At 43.2% G+C, this 20,511-nt stretch overlaps 1 protein-coding gene and 1 long non-coding RNA gene across 2 annotated transcripts; one reads left to right on the top strand and one right to left on the bottom strand.

Moving 5' to 3' along the window:
- Positions 1 to 9,589: 9,589 nt before the first annotated feature.
- On the bottom strand, positions 9,590 to 10,248 carry LOC119496703. Its single transcript, XR_005208780.1, has 3 exons — positions 10,057 to 10,248; positions 9,780 to 9,950; positions 9,590 to 9,664 (listed from the first exon to the last, which is right to left on the bottom strand). It is a non-coding gene; the product is annotated as an uncharacterized LOC119496703 (long non-coding RNA).
- A 5,960-nt stretch (positions 10,249 to 16,208) lies between these two features.
- Positions 16,209 to 16,871, top strand: LOC119497000 (extensin-like). The gene has a single exon (XM_037784713.1). It carries the CDS (start codon positions 16,209 to 16,211, stop codon positions 16,869 to 16,871), a length of 663 nt encoding a protein of 220 aa, XP_037640641.1.
- The last annotated feature ends 3,640 nt before the right edge of the window (positions 16,872 to 20,511 follow it).

Genomic DNA, 20,511 nt, shown 5'->3' with positions numbered 1-20,511 from the left:
TTTAGTGTAGTGTCCTGTAACCTGCTGGTTCACTGTAATATTTAGTGTAGAGTCCTATAGTGTTTGAGACATTAAGATTCAGACAGAATGTCTTCAACCTCAGCATGAACAAAAGACTGTTTTTAACGAACAGTAGCAGTTTAAAGGTAAAACCTCTCTCATGTCCGTGTGCTAAATGTGAAGCTATGTTGGCATGAAAAAAAAACAGGTAGCCGGGCTCTGTCCAGAGGTAACTAAATCCACCCAGCAGCACCCCTAAAGCCCACTAATTAACACATGCTTTCTCTTTGGTTTAATCAGTATAGTGTAAGAACCGATAATGTGCTAATCAGTGAACTTTAGAAGTGCTGGTAGGTGGATGTGTTACCTGTGGACAGAGCCAGGCTAGCTGTTTCCCCCTGTTTACAGTCTTTGTGCTAAGCTACGTTAGCTGGCTGCCAGCTGTAGATTTATATTTACCATATATATATATATACATATATATATATGTATATATATATATATGCCCCTCTAGGGCAGAATTTCTCTCCGTCGGTAACGTTAGCTGTGTGCGGGGCGGAGCAGCCCTCGCATACACGCTGCTGCAGCGCCGTGTTCAGACACACTGAGCTTCTGCTCTCTGCTCTTACAAGAACACAAATACTAGAACACACACAAACAGTCACACAGTCTTATTCCCCTCAGGCCTAGTGGTAGCTGAACCATGGAAACACTCACTAAACCTTTTCCTCAATAAAGCACAACAGTGACAGTTAAATGTTAAACTGTTCCCAGAAGCATTAGTAGATGTCTGAGTGGTCAGTTAAGCATTTTTTGTGTTATTTGTTTTAAAACACAGCTTCAATGTGTGTCTCAGTTATTACAGTCTGTGCAGAAGTCTGTCAAACATTGTTGTGGACATTTCCTCTGAGCACTGCTGCTACTCTAGAGGTCACCCTAGAAGGCACCCTAGAGGGCACCCTCTAGGGGACTCTAGAGGGCACCCTATAGGGCACTCTAGAGGGCACCCTATAGGGCACTCTAGAGGGCACCCTAGAGGGCACTCTAGAGGGCACCCTAGAAGGCACCTTAGAGGGCACCCTAGAAGGAACCCTAGAAATCACCCTAGAGGGCACTCTAGAGGGCACCCTAGAAGGCACCATAGAGGGCACCCTAGAAAGCACCCTAGAAAGCACCCTAGAGGGCACCCTAGAAAGCCCCCTAGAGGGCACCCTAGCTCTGACTGGTTTTCTTCACTGGATGAGCACCCCAGAGGGCACCCTAGAAGGCACCCTAGAGGGCACCCTAGAAGGCACCCTAGAGGGCAACCTAGAAGGCACTCTAGAGGTCACCCTAGAAGGCACCCTAGAGGGCAACCTAGAAGGCACTCTAGAGGTCACCCTAGAAGGCACCCTAGAGGGCAACCTAGAAGGCACTCTAGAGGTCACCCTAGAAGGCACCCTAGAAGGCACTCTAGAGGTCACCCTAGAAGGCACCCTAGAAGGCACTCTAGAGGTCACCATAGAAGGCACTCTAGAAGGGACTCTAGAGGGCTCCCTAGAGGGCAACTTAGAGGGCACCCTAGAAGGCACCCTAGAAGGCACCATAGAGGGCACCCTAGAAAGCACCCTAGAAAGCACCCTAGAGGGCACCCTAGAAAGCCCCCTAGAGGGCAACCTAGAAGGCACTCTAGGGGGCACCCTAGAAGGCACCCTAGAGGCCACTTTTGCCCAGTGATTGGATGTATTGACATGAAACTTGGTCTCCTCAGGATGAATATCAACAACTTTGTTGATATTTAAATTTTTCCTCTGGCACCATCATCAGGTGTATGACCAGATACCTGCAAAACTAATGCCATTACCATCAGTCTCAGTAAATGTAGTACATGTTAGCATGCTAAAAAGCTAAACTGACATGGAGACCATTGTAAAGCCTGCTAAACATAAGCATGTTAGTAGCTTAGTGTTCCCATGTTGTACCATAAACCATACCAAACAGAATGTGAGGATAAATGTATCAAATAAATGTTGTGAAATAGCCTATACACTCTCTGAGTTTATGATTATTTTTAAATAAACTGCTTAAAATGTTGTTGTGTTTTTAACAGCATTGAAGTGACTATGTTTAAATTTACAACAGGTTGGAATATAATCATGTAGAATACAGTAGACATCTAGAAATGTGCACTTTTAAAATCACCCATGTCATTATGACTGAACCATGAGGGGAAAGCCGTTGGTCTAGAAGTGAAAAATGCCACATGTGTGTTTCATCTTCAGCTTCTTCCACCTGCATGTTGTCAAGCTGAATGAATATATTTACACATTTAATGTGATCCAGTACTTAATCATCCATTAAAGAAATCCCAGGGTGGAGTGGACTACCTTAAATAAAAACAGAGTTAACTTGTTGACTCAAGCCAACCCTCTCTCACCCTTGCTGCTGCTGGGTGCTGCTGGCTGCTGCTGCTGTTGCTGGCTGCTGGCTGCTGGCTGCTGCTGCTGGCTGCTGCTGCTGCTGCCTGCTGCTGGCTGCTGGCTGCTGCTGCTGCTGCTGCTGCTGGCTGCTGCTGCTGCTGGCTGCTGCTGTTGCTGGCTGCTGCTGCTGTTGCTGGCTGCTGCTGGCTGCTGCTGCTGCTGGCTGCTGCTGGCTGCTGGCTGCTGGCTGCTGCTGGCTTCTGTGTTCTTTAAAGATAAATATCATAGTTTCTATTTCTGCCTCCGTAATGAACACAAAGTGAACATACTGTACTCTGATCAGCTGTTCTGTTCCCAACTCAGGGTAAGTCAGCTCAGGGTGAGGGTTTGAGTCAGAGTTTGTTAAAGAACGGGCCCCAGGATTGTAATGTGGAGTTCTCCATTAGCCATTTTAAGCATTTACAGATTTAGACAAAGACACCACCTACAGATCCAGGAATGGGTTGACCACTTGATCCATGGTACTGTGACATCCTTATCGAAAGGTTGCTGAGGTCCTCCCTGGGTCAAACCTCTTAATGGATAAAACTTCTTCTAATTACCAATGTAGCCAGTGGACCAATGTTTGATAGTTTAATTCAAATGAATTAGGAGTAAGCTATAACTGCACGGTAAATGATAGCGACTAGTTCATTTGTTAAGAAAGTAACGGTTAATCAAGTCCATGCAAACAGTTTAACCTGAGTCCGACCTCAGACACAGTGTGATCAGCACTGTGCTGTTCTGTGGCAGTAAACATGTCTGTCCTGGCTGAGGTGCAGGTTACACATGGACCCCCCCCCCCCCCCCCCTTGGCAGATTTATGTGTGCTCTGACACCAGGGGGGGCGTCCACCTGCACAAACACTGTCCCTGACTGCTGCTCATTGTGCTAACAAGACCTGCAGCAGCTCCCTGGACACAGCCTCTCCACCACCTGCAAAACCACACACCACAGGGAGCATGTCACACATACACGCACAGGCATGCAAACACAAACACACACACACACACACACGCACACACAGACACTGCTGCACAGGCAGGTTGGAAAAAAGTCTTGAAACATTCTTTTTCTTTTAGCTTGAAGACCATTTGTGAGGTTTATAGATCTTTATGCACCTAAAAAGTAAAAGCAGTTCAATGGAAGGTGAAACCACCTACACTGAGTTCACAGTGCAAATGTTGCATGTTCATAGAAACCACAACATCCAGTAAAACAGATGTGTTTCTGTCGTAAACCATGACAGCCAGAGAGTCTGCAGGGTCACTCTCTGGTTGCATCCACTGTCTGAGAACTCCTAACTGAGCTACAAACCTGGACCTGGGTAGTCATTGTGCAGATGTAAGATTTATCAGACAATTTAACGTTGCTATTGGATGATTCTATGAATCCTCGCTGAATGGTAGCATTCAATGATAATGTTTTTAACGTTATAATTCTCAAGTTCTACCAGATCTAGCCTACGCATGGATATGGTATGGTTAAGGTCAGGGATAGATAGGTCAACTAAAAACCCACAAGATCGTCTGTGATTCACTGTCTTTCATTGGCTAAAGCAGTCTCAGCTTTAAAGCTAGGGTACCCACGAGTCTCCCCTTTACAGACATGCCCACTTTATGATAATCACATGCAGTATAAATGTGTTATTGTCTCCTGTTCTAAAATGGTGTATCTGAATACTTCTGCATACTGGGGTCCCTAAACTGTGTTGAGTTACATAAATTGGGTATCACTGTAAAGCTGAGACTCTTGTGGATCCAATGAGCCCAACTGTATTCGTGTGCGATGATGTTAGTCCCCATAGGTGCTATTTCATTGACCTCCCTGTATAAAATGACCTTCGGTGACCTCTAGGATAATCACAGCCTCATGAAACTTTACAGCCACAAACTAGAGACCTAGAGCATTCAGAGGATGGATGGATCAAACTAGAGACCTAGAGCATTCAGAGGATGGATGGATCAAACTAGAGACCTAGAGCATTCAGAGGATGGATGGATCAAACTAGAGACCTAGAGCATTCAGAGAATGGATGGATCAAACTAGAGACCTAGAGCATTCAGAGGATGGATGGATCAAACTAGAGACCTAGAGCATTCAGAGGATGGATGGATCAAACTAGAGACCTAGAGCATTCAGAGGATGGATGGCTATTCTAGCTAGGCTGACAATAAGGGGGTTTCTGAGCAGTTTACACAACACAAGTGCTCACCATCCAATCATTGAAACATGCAATTGTAGCAGAAATCTCCAAATGTTAACAGTTTTTGATCCCAAATCACAGCATGGCTTTTTCTATGGTGTTTCTCAGGGTCTTAGTGTCTTAATGTGGTATTTTGGAGGGATTATTCATCATTTTTATCAATTCTCCGGTGGTAAAAAATGGTTAAATTTAGCACCAAATCTGTGTAACAAATGGTATCAACCCAGAAATTGCTGCAACAACTTCTGAAACATAATAGAGCATGGGGATGGACACCATATACTTCTATCATAATATTCTAAACCCTTACACACTTTCACAATTTATTTTTGATTAATTAATTAATTCAATACCCCCCTAAAACAGGGCTTAGGTGAAGGTATGGTTAGGTTTAGGAAACTAAACACTTGGTTAAGTTTAGAAAAGATTAACGTAACGGAAAAATCTTAACATTAATTGAAGATGGGACGTAAACTTGTCCATGAATATCTAACAACGTCCCTCCACCACCCCGACCAAATTCCACATCCTCACTTTACACCTCGCCACATGAAGGACACACTACTAACAACTGATATAAAGTCGGTGTAACTCCTAAGGATACTCAGCTGTTATGTACTCTTTTTATCGGTTGTAATTGTTTGTTGTGCAGAAAGGTTTTGGTGACATTTCAGTTGATGGTCAGTCCTGAGTCATCTATACGTTAATAGTTAATGATGAATTAATCATTATCATTGTAAATGATCTATAAATAATTAGTGGACATGTCGTGAATCTTTTGTGATTTATAAATCAGTTCCGCTTTGTTCCGTACAACTTGCAGCATGTCTAACAGTCAGTGTTTCACTGTCTGCTTGTGTGTTGATCTACATCTATGGAGGACATCCATACAGAGGCTGCACTGTCCTGGGTTCAGGTCCGGCTTGGGGCCTTTGCTGCATGTAATGTCCCTGTCTCTCAATGCATTTCCTGTCTATATCTCCACAAAAATAAAAGCAAAAATAATGATAAGAATCTTTTTGTTTATCTTAATTTGAAATGGTAACTGTAAATTGTGACTATGTAATAATGATGTTAGCACATAAAAATCCTCATATTATGACCCTTTATTAATCATTTGTACATATTAAGACTCAACAAATAATGCAAATGGGAACAATTCATTAGTTTATGATTGACTGGTTACCTAAAAGGCCTACTGGACTTCCTCCTTCCTCCTGAACTGTGATTACTAGAACACACCAGTAACAGCAGCGGCTACCTGTCCATGAGGAGTGGTGGTGATTATGTGATACACTAGTTATGTCATGCTTACAATATCCAATATACAGCTACAATAGTACACACATTTCACCCAATATGCACATTTTATAAATTGCATGGCACTCTGGGTAGTAAAGAGAAATGTGGGAGAAAATTGACATTGCCATCCCTTAGATTAGATTATCCGTACCGTCTCTAGCTCAGTACACTGTTAAGAATTTCCCAGTAAAATAACAGTAAAGAGCTGGAAGCAGGGTTGCCATTATTCTACTGTAAAATTAACATTATTATACTGTCGCTGAAATTTACAGCTTTGTACTGTTAATGAAAAATACAGTATATACAGGTTTTTTGATTAATTTCACAGTATTTTATAGTTAATTTACTGTTTTATTGTCATGTTCTGGCGGTGCCAGCCTCTTATTAATTACTTTTGTGATTTTGGATTTGGTGTTTTTGTATATATTTCTGGTGTTTCCTGTTTTATTTTGGTAGTTCACTCCTCCTGTGTCTTGTCTGGTTTTACTTCCCTCCTTTGTTTGTTTTCCCGCCTTTTGTTGATTGTCTGCCCCGCCCTGATTTGTTTCACCTGTGTGTAATCTTGTCTGTTACTTAAGCCTGTGTGTTTCCCCTCTGTCCTGGTTGGTTCGTCTTGTCTCCCCAGTCCCGTCTACCTTGTCCTCCGTGTTCATTGTTTCCTCCAGCTCTGGTCTTAGTGTTCCTCCTGCCCGTGTTCTTGTTATCCTCTGGTTTGTAGTTTTTGTTTTGTTCTCAGTTTGGTTTTGGTATGTTTTCTTTGTACTTTGTTCCCCTCCTTGTTTTGTGGTTTTTGGATTTTGTCAGCTTTAAATAAAGCTCGCTTTTATTTAAAAAACTTCCGTTCCTGCTTGTTACTCTGCGTTTGGGTCAACGTTGTAAACAGATCACGACAGAACGAACCAACCATAATGACCCCAGCAGAGAGCTTTTATGCCTTTTTGGGCATCCGGATTCGGCCCGAGCATCAGCCTCAGCCCCGGCCTGTTGGCTTCCTGCAGGATTGCCGTCTGGGAGCTGGAGTCCCTGGAGCGAGGCATGGATATCGGAGAAGGAGATCTAGGCTGCCCAGTGTCTCAGCCGAATCCAGGCCTGCTCCTGTGTCGGGGGTTCAGCCTACCTCTTCTCCAAGCGTCCTGTCGGCGGTCCGGCCGACCTCTGCTCCAAGCGTCCTGTCGGAGGTCCGGTCGACCTCTGCTCCAAGCGTCCTGTCGGAGGTCCGGCCGACCTCTACTCCAAGCGTCCTGGCGGAGGTCCGGTCGACCTCTGCTCCAAGCGTCCTGTCGGAGGTCCGGTCGACCTCTGCTCCAAGCGTCCTGTCGGAGGTCCGGTCGACCTCTGCTCCAAGCGTTCTGTCGGCGGTCCGGCCGACTCCTGTTCCACGTGTCCTGTCGGCGGTCCGGCCAACTCCTGTTCCACGTGTCCTGTCGGCGGTCCGGCCGACTCCTGTTCCACGTGTCCTGTCGGCGGTCCGGCCGACTCCTGTTCCACGTGTCCTGTCGGCGGTCCGGCCGACTCCTGTTCCACGTGTCCTGTCGGCGATCCGGCCGACTCCTGTTCCACGTGTCCTGTCGGCGGTCCGGCCGACTCCTGCTGTTCCGGTTGGGTCGCAACCGTCACCTGCTGTTCCGGTTGGGTCGCAACCTCCACCTGCTGTTCCGGTTGGGTCGCAATCGCCACCTGCTGTTCCGGTTTGGCCGCAACCGTCACCTGCTGTTCCGGTTGGGTCGCAACCGTCACCTGCTGTTCCGGTTGGGTCGCAACCGCCACCTCCTGCTCCGTCCGGTTCGCCGGTTGGGCCGCAACCGTCACCTCCTGTTTCGCCTGGGTTTCAGCCCAAAAACCTTGTTCCTGTGTCTGCTGGGCCACAGTTCCAAGACCCCGAGTTCCCCGGCTCTAACTCTGCCTTGCCCCCGGGCCGTCCGCCCGAGTTTTCCGGCTCTGACTCTGCCTTGCCCCCGGGCCGTCCGCCCGAGTTTCCCGGCTCTGACTCTGCCTTGCCCCCGGGTCATCTGCCGGAGTTTCTCGGCTCGGACTCTGCCCTGCCTCCGGGCCGTCCACCCGAGTTCCCAGACTCTGTCCCGGTTCTGTCCCCGGGTCGTCCGCCTGAGTTCCCAGATTCTGTCCCGGTTATGCCCCCGGGCCGTCCGCCTGAGTTTCCCGGATCTGACTCTGCCCTGCCCCCGGGCCGTCCGCCCGAGTTCCCAGACTCTGTCCCGGTTCTGCCCCCGGGTCATCCACCGGAGTTTCCCGGCTCTGTCTCTGCCCTGCCCTCAGGCCGTCCGCCCGAGTTCCCTGACTCTGTCCCGGTTTTGCCCTCGGGCCGTCCGCCTGAGATAATCGGTGCCCACTGTTCCTGGAGTCCCTCCTCCGGACCCCCCTCCGGACCCCCCTCCGGACCCCCCTCCGCCCACCCGGTTCTGTTTGTGGAACGTCTGGGATCCGTCCCTTGAGGGGGAGGCTATGTCATGTTCTGGCGGTGCCAGCCTCTTATTAATTACTTTTGTGATTTTGGATTTGGTGTTTTTGTATATATTTCTGGTGTTTCCTGTTTTATTTTGGTAGTTCACTCCTCCTGTGTCTTGTCTGGTTTTACTTCCCTCCTTTGTTTGTTTTCCCGCCTTTTGTTGATTGTCTGCCCCGCCCTGATTTGTTTCACCTGTGTGTAATCTTGTCTGTTACTTAAGCCTGTGTGTTTCCCCTCTGTCCTGGTTGGTTCGTCTTGTCTCCCCAGTCCCGTCTACCTTGTCCTCCGTGTTCATTGTTTCCTCCAGCTCTGGTCTTAGTGTTCCTCCTGCCCGTGTTCTCGTATCCTCTGGTTTGTAGTTTTTGTTTTGTTCTCAGTTTGGTTTTGGTATGTTTTCTTTGTACTTTGTTCCCCTCCTTGTTTTGTGGTTTTTGGATTTTTGTCAGCTTTAAATAAAGCTCGCTTTTATTTAAAAACTTCCGTTCCTGCTTGTTACTCTGCGTTTGGGTCAACGTTGTAAACAGATCACGACATTTTCCCCTTTCTTTTACATTATCTTACTGATTTGTTTTAATGCACTATTTAGGTTGTATTTTTTACATACATTTTAATAAACATTATTTTTTGCCTATATGAATAGACTTAGCAGGTTACAGACATAGGAATAGTCACACTAAATACAATTAAAGGCACTTGTTAAGAAAAAGGCTATAATTAAGGCTATGATGCCCAAAATGTCTGTCTATATGGCTACAAGCACAGAATGCAAACCATAACAACATGTGAGTGAAGAACAGAGCTAATTCACTGCTTTTACAATCATGTACAATGTGTGAGAAAAGAAAATCTACAGCTTATCTTATTGCACTTTACTTTTTATTTTCATATGAAGTTCAACACAGCGCCAACAAAAACCTGTCACAGATAACAAACCAAATTTCAGAAGAAATAGCATTTCTGAAGACATCTGTCAATCTTACTAACCTTACTTTGTGGAACAGTTACAGACAGTTGAGCTATATCATAGAGTTAAAACAAAACTCTCAAATAATATTTTGCCTTATATCATAATGAGCACCAACACCACTAGACATGTGACATCATGTCCAAGTATGAATATTCAGTCTCTAACAAGGCACATGGATAAGTGTGGAAGTCCAAGTATTGGGCGATGGTCAGGGAGTGAGTTAGTGAATGACTTATGGCCCACTCAAAGACACCAGTTCTCTCAATCCAGCCTTGGTAGCCCGCTGACTGTGTGAGAGAGAGATATATGAGTTCCAACACAACTTTCATTGTAACTTCTCACATACAAAATCAGTGTGTGTACCCCTCATTTCCTCTTATCATGTATGTAATGTAAACTCACCATTTTAAATGAAGTCCCACTCAAGTCCATGAGTCCCATCAGCAGAGTGGATACATGTGGATATACGGTTGTAGTCTTGTCTTGTAGCTCGTGAATTTGCCAGTTTTCTTTGAGAAGACTTTGCCCTGTCCATCCTTGGTGCCTCTCTCAGGGTTTATTCCTACGGTGCACCTGAAAAATTATAGTGTTTCTTCAGGTACTGTGTAAAAATCAAGTTGTGTGAATCACTTAAATTAATGCCACAATAAAAATACAGGTTTTACTGAAAGTATCTAACCTTGAGATTAATTTGAGCGTGCAGGTGTAGAAGGTGGAAAATAATGCAGCAAGTCCCATCAAGAAGGTGGGCTGGATCCCCTCACATATGAAGTGGCCCTCAAGGCTGACCATCCAGCGCCAATAGCTTCCTGCTGTTTCACCTGAAACTTAGAAAGAATTTTCCTCAGTCAACTTCATGGATTTTTAGTCAATGTTTTAAATGAATTGTGTTGAGTGGTGTGCATTACTGGTTGAGAAACCGTTTTTTGATCAATTATGAATATTCTGACCATCTGATCTATAGAACATGTGGTTTTCAGATATCATTCAAAAACACTAGTTAGCTAGTAAATAACCTTGCCTTCAATTTTGTATCTGCTCTGCTGAATTACCACCCAATAACCAACATGCACTGAAGTCTTAATGTTACTTTAAATGTTGAAGGGACTTCCATAGACTGTAAAATGTATACACCGTCGTTATGCATGAATTCACTGGCAAAATACATGTGTCAGCACATTAACTTAGATATTAACTTGAATACATAGATATTAAAATGAGCTCCTTGTGTTGTCCGATTAATATGCAATCATCTGTGAAATTCTAGCTAGCTGTTGAATCCCTCTATCATGACATGCACATATTCAGTAATGCAAACTAACTGGAAACATCACTGATAACCTTTGCACAGATTTATTAATTAAATAAAATTACTACTTACCAAATAATCAGTAAGATGGGAATGGATGAAGAAAAGAACGGATCCAGCCTCACATGTGCAGATCAGGTGAAATTGCTCTTCCCAGAATTCAAAAAATACTGCATCAAACTGTTATTCATGATACTTTAGACAGTTGATCAGCAGTAAAGTGCTGTTTTTTAAGAATACATTATAGTTCAGTTAAAAAACGGCCTATGAGCGTAATTTAACAGATTTTCTTTTGTATTAACAGTAAAGCACTGTTTTTAGCAATAACAGGTTAATACTGTTGAAATTCTGCTGTAAATTAACAGCAATTGTTTACAGTGTAGGATCGTGCTCCTGCAGGCTGTAAAATGTGACTTTTCGCCGAATGCTTGCAGGGGTCCTGGAGGTCTCTAGCTCAGTAGGATCGTGCTCCTGCAGGCTGTAAAATGTGACTTTTCGCCGAATGCTTGCAGGGGTCCTGGAGGTCTCTAGCTCAGTAGGATCGTGCTCCTGCAGGCTGTAAAATGTGACTTTTGTCCGGATGCTTTCAGGGGTCCCGGAGGTGTTAAAAAGGTCAGCGTGGGGAGCTGGCCCCCTGACACGGGACAGAGGGCCGCCTTTAGACTGCCTGTCTGCATTACTGGGACGGTGGAGGGGTTAGGAGCCAGGAGTCATTTGGTTTGACCCCCCCCCCACACACACACACACACACACACATGCAACTGTACACTTATACACCTGTTGCATTTTAAAATAACAAACATATCCACATATGTATACATGAATATGTGGTAACACTGGACAAGCATTGCAAGCATGCAGTTGGTGTGTGAAAGAAATATTTAAAGCACATTAACTTTCAGGGTAAATAAAGAAAATCACATCCACACACTCCATTAGTGTTTGCCCTCTCTGCTCGCCTGGCATATACAACGACACAGCTGTGTGTGTGTATGCGTGCGTGGAGACTGACACTGAAGTGGCAGGCCCTGCTTGCTACTCCACGTTCCTTTTTTGGGTGACGAACTTGACAAATTGTTGGCTGTAGATGGAGACATCACTCTGTCATTGACACCCCACTTATCTACCACTCACAAAATATCCCAACGGGCCGCCGCGGCGTCGTCTGCCCTCCAACAATCAACAACAGTTCTCACACTCATAACTGCCTCTCCTCAGCTCCTTGACATTGCTACTGCACTGTCACTGTCAATTTCTTGTCTATTTGCCACTCAGAGAGTCGGGCGTTAATGTCTCACTGAGTGTTACAGTCGCTGATGGAGAAACAAGAGCAACTGACTCTGGTCCACAGGCCGTGGTCAGTGCTGTAAAATAGTTTATATTAAGGTAACGGTTAACATACTTTGCTGGAAGATGTTTAAAGTGAAAGTGAATCATCACATCAATTAGTCAAAAAGAAAAATATATCAATAAAGTACAAATTCCTAAAATAAAAGTACTATATTTTACCTTAGCTCACATCTGTGACTATGATACCATGCAAACAAAAAGAAGATACATGTTTTTCCACCCTATTCTTTTATACTTATCAAGTATTCAAATCCTTTACTGAAGGAAGGAAAAGTGGAACATATATAATGATATATATATGTATATATATATAATATAATGATATATATATGTATATATATATATCATTATATTATATAATGCCCTCTGTGAGTGTTAATATTGAATCATTGGGTTGTTTTCACCGATGCACGTATACTGTAAGTAGCGTATAAGTAGCATGTTTATGTTGTATTTGGTTAAAGAGATCCTTTTAAAGGGGACATATCGTGCTCATTTTCAGGTTCATACTTGTATTTTGTGTTTTTACTAGAATATCTTTACATGCTTTAATGTTCAAAAAACACATTATTTTTCTCATCCTGTCTGTCTGAATATACCTGTATTAACCTTCTGTCTGAAACACTCCGTTTCTGCAGTCAAGAAATAAGAAAACATTTTCAGGTCAGTCTCATTTCTTTCATTCTTTGCTATTTGTTCTCTCAGGCCCAGACACATCAGTCTAATTCAGGTTCCTCTGTATCAATCACGCCCCTCCGCCGGCTGCACACATTATTTCTTTCACTATTTCTCAAACTTAGCCTGCTTTAGTTTTCTCAAACGAAACTGAAGCTCCGCTTTGAGCTTCAGTTTCTGATTGATTGGCATTCTGGTGAGGCAAATACACGTCTAGTTTTCATATTTGTCCCGTTGGAGCGGGAAGTGTAAGCTGATATTTCACCTGAGAGCGTGGTTATTTCTCCCTGGCCTCAGGTTACCAAAGGGCAGGAGATGCCGGAGGGTGAGGGGATTGACACATGTGGTGTGTGGATGGTCAGGTGGAGAAAGGAGGCACTAATTTAGTGCTGCTCAGTGTCTATTCTAGGCCTGTTGAGATTGCATGTCTCCTCCACTGTCAGACTCTCAGCCATCTGTCATTGTATCAATGCTGTGTTTACATGCACAGACTATTCTCTTCTTAACAACTCATAAGAGGCCTGGTCATGATCTTCCAAATGAGATAGGGAGCATGGCATATTTTCATTTTGCTTTTACAACACATACCTTTGAAGGTACGGGTACATTTAGAAGACATACAGTATACTGTAGATGACTTGCTTTGCTTTGGTAGGCTATGGATACAGTTACTACTATAAACATGTGTCTTCTAAATCTTCAAATAATGGCATACTTTACAGCTGCATCAACTGTTTTTTGGGCATGGGGGGGGGCAAAGATGCATCAAAACAAGTTGACAGATAAATACACATCCACCACATACATACATACCAAGTTGTAACATGTTAACACAGAGCAACATTATCATCCCATTGGAGTAATGTTTCTGGGCACGAATGGAAGTCTAATCAGGGGCGGAGCCAGGCGTAAACATCCGGGGCTCAGCCCAAAACTAGGGGGGTCCGGGGGCATGTTTTTCCCATTTACAGAAGCTATGCACTATTTTACAAGCCATTTGAGATAATAGAATACCTACAAATCTGTACATCGTTTGGGAAACAAAGTGACACAAAGTTGAAGGTATTTCATAAACCTAAAACCTCCTTTTGAGAAACAGAAGCCTTCCCTCACTCCGCCCCTGAGTCCAATATGTCCTCTCCTTTTAGCTCTGGGTTGGTCTTCAGCAACTCCTGAGGAAAATACAGTGTGTGTGTGTGTCTAGCTGCTCCATATACTCTGTAGCTGTATCTGTCAGTTATACACACCAGCTTGGTGAGAGTAGCTTACACTATGATCAGTCGGTTTAACAGGTTTTTTTTCAGTATTCCTTATTTTTTGAAGCTCCAAGCTTGTGTTTTTCAGCCAAAGCTGCCTCAAGTGACATCACTCAAGTAACATCAGAGGACATCAGAGGATATCAGAGGATATCAGACTTTGCAGCCTACAACTGGTTTCACATATACAGTAGTACTTCCCAACACCTGTAAGCAGATTCTGATTCCCCTTTAGTTTCAGAAGTATTGATTAATGTTGGTTTAAAGTTCCAAACTTCTGTTTCTATCTCTGTGATTTTCTCCAGCACTGACAGAGTTGCTGAGTTGAGACGAGGCCCGAGGGAAACATTCAGTGAACAAAACCAGCCAGCTAACAGGGAGAGAATAATCTGTAAAAGATTTATTGATGGAAACAACTAGACAGATTGATATGAATAAGACTTTAAGCATGGTCTGACCCACAGCCAGCTCTCAAGTTGACACCAGACATTTGACAAGTACATGTCGTCCAATAGGGTGGCTACTGCAACTCCGATCAGACCATGTGCTGTTGTGCACGTTGCCGGTAAACCAAGCTGTGTTGTTTCAGGCACACCGTGGCTGCACAGATGTGACGTTTAAAGCCTGGAGATATTAAAATCATGGGCCTCATTAAGCTCAGTTATTTATGTTCATCTAAACCCCCCCATACAGTAACCCAGCCAGTCAGATCAAATGTCCCCGACGGCGCGGTGGTCGTGAATTGTCGTCTAAATAACAGCAGCTGTGAGAGTCCGTCGAGTCGGGCTGACTGATGTCTTGGCTAAGGATGCTCCTGGATCACAATAAAACTGTCACAGACATTTTATCATCTGCATTCCCCGCTCAGGACATTTCCACACATCTTAAATTTCCATGAGACGAGCAGCAAGACGGACACATTCTCATCTTGCCAACTCGCATACTGTACATCCTCTCGCACATATTTCACTCCTCTCTTGACTTTCATTATCTCTATTAATGGCAAGGACTCTAGTCTTAATGAAATCCTGTCCAACGTGTTCAGTAGTATACAATGGAGCCAAGACAACAAGATCAATATGTCTGCATCACACTACGATGTCCTGACGAACTGGACAGACTACTGGGACATGTGGTATGGATTCTCATGGTCGCTATGGGATGATTCTCAGAGGATAATTCCTTTTCTTTCTTGGTGCACGGGAAAGTAACTAAACACAAACAGAGGTAGGACTAGAGAGAGATAGAGGGTATAGACAAATAAAAATACATAAATAAAAATATAAATTGTAAAAGAATGAAACATTTTACTATGTATGACTCACATGTGTACGTGTATGAGTGTGTGTATATATTTATAAGTGATGAAGAAGAGACAGAAGAACGAAGAGGCTCATCCTTGTTATGCAGAAACATTTCAGCGTCATGACTTTTGAAAAAAATATGGATTTTTCATCTTTTTTTCATTATGTAAGAATAGTACCCAGGAAAAGATAAGAACTCAAATAATAATGCTTATGGGTAGACCGGCTTATAGACCGGTCTATAGAGGTGGAACCTAACAGGCTGGAACATTTGGAGCTAAGTTAGCCATACATATATTAGCTCTGTGAGTGATCCAGATTTAACCTTCTAACACAACTCGTATATCTATATCAAATATGTTTTAAAATGTTTTTGATCAAACCAACTTTCTTGATAAAGAAAAAGTGGAACTTAGAAGAATGTGACAAAAAAATGAAGATCATGAAACATGGAAAAAAAGACATGAGTAAAAATGTATGCTCACCCTACTTTATTACTTTGAATCACTTCCTGAAGATGGTCTCAATAAGTGCGATCTTCTTTGTTTTTTTAACTAACAGTGTGGAAAATGAACTCAGGGACATAGTAAATGATGAAAATGGTATTTCTATAATCAGAGAGAGTTTAACACGGCCTATACAGTAATTACATCATATTTTGTGTATTTTTATAGTTCTTGTAGAAGTTGATTACTTTGCTCTGGGGACATGGTGAAATAGAGCACATGTACCAAAACATCTTAATGTGTATTATTCTTTGTCTATGTTATGAAGAAGACCTTACTCTATCATTTTAGCAATTATGCAAATATTTGACAAATTTTAGAGAAAATATGAGGAAGTAATTCATGGGGACGTGAATGACCCAAAATAATAATAATAAAATCATTATCATGAACAGTGGTATTGTTAGGGAAAGATCCCGTTGATTGCAGACATGAACTCCACCCAGACCACCACACAAACCACCCCGCCCACCACCCACGACCACCACACCGCCCACCACACCGACCACCCCCGCCCACCACCCAGACCATCACACAAACCACCCCGCCCACCACCCACGACCACCACCCCCACCACCACACCGACCACCCCGCCCACCACCCAGACCACCACACCAACCACCCCGCCCACCACCCACTACCACCACACCAACCACTTCGTCCACCACCCACGACCACCACCCCCACCACCACACCAACCACCCCGCCCACCACCCAGACCACCACACCAACCACCCCGCCCACCACCCACGACCACCACCCCCACCACCACACCAACCACCCCGCCCGCCACCCACGACCACCACACCAACCACCCCACCCACCACCCTCGACCACCACCCACGACCACCACACCAACCACCCCGCCCACCACCCACGACCACCACCACACCGACCACCACCCCCACCACCACACCGACCACCCCGCCCACCACCCAGACCACCACCCACGACCACCACCCCCACCACCACACCGCCCACCCCGCCCACCACCCAGACCACCACCCACGACCACCACCCACGACCACCACCCAGACCACCACACCGACCACCACCCAGACCACCACACCAACCATCCTGCCCACCACCCATGACCACCACCAGCCAGACCACCACACCGTCATCTCCTTTTATTGCCGTCTGAACCTGTTTCCACAAAGGGAATCTACCCCTTGTTACATGACACATGGAACATGGAGAATCTGAGGGTGATCTAACCCACAGACAGCCATATTAAATAGCCATATTAGATAGCCATATTAGATAGCCATAGTAAATAGCCTTAATGTGGATGATTTCTCAGTCTGCAGGCCAGCACTGACACGACAGCTCTGTACAGTCTGCAGCCATCCTGGGTGGGCGAGGCCGGCCGTGGCTTAACACGGTAATCTCCACGACAGACTCAGCCCTTTGTTCCTCTTCAAAGGATCTTTGAAAGGGAAATATCCACCTCAGGTTTTACAACCAGAGTTAACCCCTCAGACAACCTCTCTCACCGGAGAACCAGTGGGACCAGTATCCCCAGTCCATTAAAGATGCTCAGCAGCTGGATGACAGTTCTACTCTCTCCCTTTGATGTCTTAGCATAACTCAGACAGTTATGTGGCTTCATTTGTATGTATGCTAATGCACATGCACATACACATGCACGTTTCACCCTGCGCCCTGATGTGAACACAGCACACTGGAGGTCAGACAGACCAAGGCCATGACAATACCACTAGACAAACATGGACCTATCCTTTTAACCTTTGACCCTGCCCACGGCCTCCAACCCTGACCACGGCCTCCAACAGAAAGAGAGGCATGGGAAGAGGACAGACGGAACTGACGAGAGCTGCTCTGAGCAAGTTAAAAGACTCTCATTTGGGATTTTAAAGAAATTAGTCAGTTCATGTTGAATTTACAGCTTCATAGTAACAAGGTTAAATGCCCCAGTTACTATGAAGGAACACATGGTGATGAACAAAAGACAAACACTAACTGAATAGTTCAGAGCAACTTCTCATGAAGCTATTCAGCCTTTGTGAGAAGACAAGACTGATTTATCTGATTAATACACACACATATATATATATATATATATATATATATATATAATACACTGTCAGAAATATTTATGAAACAAAAACGTTCTATTTGGATGTAATTTTGGCAGAAAACTTGAAGAAAATTCAAGGATACAGTTTTGGAAACATTTCGTACTTTACACACATAATATTAACAATAATAATAATAATAATACATTTTATCAAAACACAGTTAAAAAGTGCTCTACAATAAAAACAGAAGACATTTAAAAGCCAAAGAGAATGAAATGAAGTAAAAGTAAAAACTGAACACATAAAAACACAGAGAGTAAAACAAACATAAAACGTTATATATAACATTATGAAACATTATTCATAAAACATGAATAAAATCATAGAAAATATATTCTAACAAAGTGTGTTTTTAAAGTGTTTACAGCCCTGATCTCCTCAGGGAGGTCATTCCACAGTCTAGTCCTGGAAACCTCATTTAAATCTTAAGCTGCACTAATCAATACGTTTCTATTACAGTAGCTCATATGACTGCCTGGGATGTAAAAGGAGTTGCTGGAGTCCAACCCTGTTTGGGACCCTGAGTAACAAGAAAATAAAAACATTTAAACAAGGTAACCTCTTTTTAAAAGATCTATTTTAAATGAACTTTGTGCTTTGATCTTGAGCTAAAGGGCCCTGAAAAAGCTACAATATTATATTCATTTTTAAAGATGACTAATTTTTATAAGCTATTATTGTTTATATACATTATATAAATAAATACATATTAATATTAAGTACTATTTTGACACCCACAGTAGTTATTTTGTCACCAGCTTTTCCGTCCTGATTAGAGTTAAATGTGGAGAAACATAATAATTGTCATTTCTTATACTGCACTTTAAACACTTTAAAGATGTTTAATATCGGTGTTTATTATTATCAACAGACTGACGTATCAGAAGGGGCCCATAAACACAAAATAAATGTAATTGCACACATTTGACCTTTGGCCCCTGCATCCTCACACATTAACCAGAATGATCTCTGCCTCGTTCAGTTGTTCATTCCTGCCGGTGGGTGTATGCTGTACATGTGTTATATACGTTGACATACATACCGCGTGAACACAATCCCCCTGGCCGGCCGGGCAGAAGCCGGGCTACATGTCACCGTGACACGCAGACTAATGCAGGAACAAGCAGGACATGGATTAACCAAAAATCCTACATGGGATTCCATTATGTTGCTGCGGTCATGATGGAGACCGGGCAGGTGTGCTGCAACAATGAGCTCTTTCACATGTAGGAATGGGTGTATTTGTGTCTGTGGTTGCATGTGTGTATGTTAGGGATGCACCGATACCGATACCGATACCGATATCGATACCGATACCGATACCGATACTGATACTGATACCAGTGTTTTGTCTAACTTTATAAAACAAAATGTAACTAATAAATACATAGAAATAAACTTAGTGAATTGTTATTTATTATTAAAATAATAAATCGTTCACCAGCGACTTGGTAAAAAATCTTCAGAATTAACCGAAGTTATAATTCAGGTGTAAACCTTTTTAATGTAGCAACGAACTGGTCAAAACCTAAACAGGAATTCAAATTCCAGTCTATAATGTAAATAGTATATAAACATGAATATAATAGATCAGATCCAGCTATTTGAGTCAGTATTGGCCCGATATCCAATCCGGTATCGGTATCGGTGCATCCATTGTGTATGTTGGTATGTGTGTCTGCATATCTAAAGCAGTATTAAATAGATCTATTTGTCTGCTTGGGTGCAGCAGAACAAGCTGTAAACACAAAATTGACATATTATCAGCTTGTAAAGTTGATATGGTGAATATGATAGCAGAATCATGGCTATGTACAACATTCATTTGGAGTTGTGTTTCTGTAAGTCCAATATTCACCTTGCTTTTAGGGATGGTGGTGAGCAGGTCGTGCACAGTGGGTTTATCAGAGCTTTATCACTGAAAACAGCTGCTGGAGAGAGCAGACACTGAACCCAAACAAGTTGCAGCCGTACAATGAGCTGAAAGATGCTAACACTTGCTGTGGAGCTGTGGAGAACAACTGTGGTGGTGGTGATAATATTTTTATGAGTGACTCCATTCACATTAGATATTTGATCCATTGTTATCATCCATTCTGGTATCATGGTGGTAGACTAGGCTAACAGGGTAACAGATCTCTGTACTTCAAGGACAGTCAAAGTGTGTGTCATTATGGATTCATTCCTCTTGTACTATTACCTTAATTTATATCACCTTAACAATGACGGTAGGCCTTCACATAACAAAACAGAATTTGTTATCTTGAAATAATAAAGTTGTGATAATGATATAAAAGTTTGCTGTCTTTGTATATCGATATGCATGTTTCCATATTAGTATTTGTACACTAGGTATTGTTATGTACATGCACAATATACCATGAATCAATTTAAGTTGAATTGTTTTGGAACTACATCTGTATATGTGTACATGTACCAACATGAACCAATAAAAAGTTGCTCACAAAGCAAGATAATTAGATCCTTACAACAAGATAATTAGATCCTTACAAATATAAATATCAGCATCGCCAAAACATTGTTATCTTGGTATAAAATATATATGACAAAGATGTTGATGTGACGTGCTTAAGAATCACAACCACGTTCACTGGGCTTCCAGAGATCCTGC

Source organism: Sebastes umbrosus, chromosome 11 (assembly GCF_015220745.1).
Source record: "Sebastes umbrosus isolate fSebUmb1 chromosome 11, fSebUmb1.pri, whole genome shotgun sequence".
Classification (NCBI taxonomy): domain Eukaryota; kingdom Metazoa; phylum Chordata; class Actinopteri; order Perciformes; family Sebastidae; genus Sebastes; species Sebastes umbrosus.
This window is presented reverse-complemented; position numbering and strand designations above follow the sequence as displayed.

Bases quoted from the DNA above. Each gene is read 5' to 3' on its own strand.
- LOC119497000 (XM_037784713.1), top strand. From the start codon at position 16,209: ATGAACTCCACCCAGACCACCACACAAACCACCCCGCCCACCACCCAC.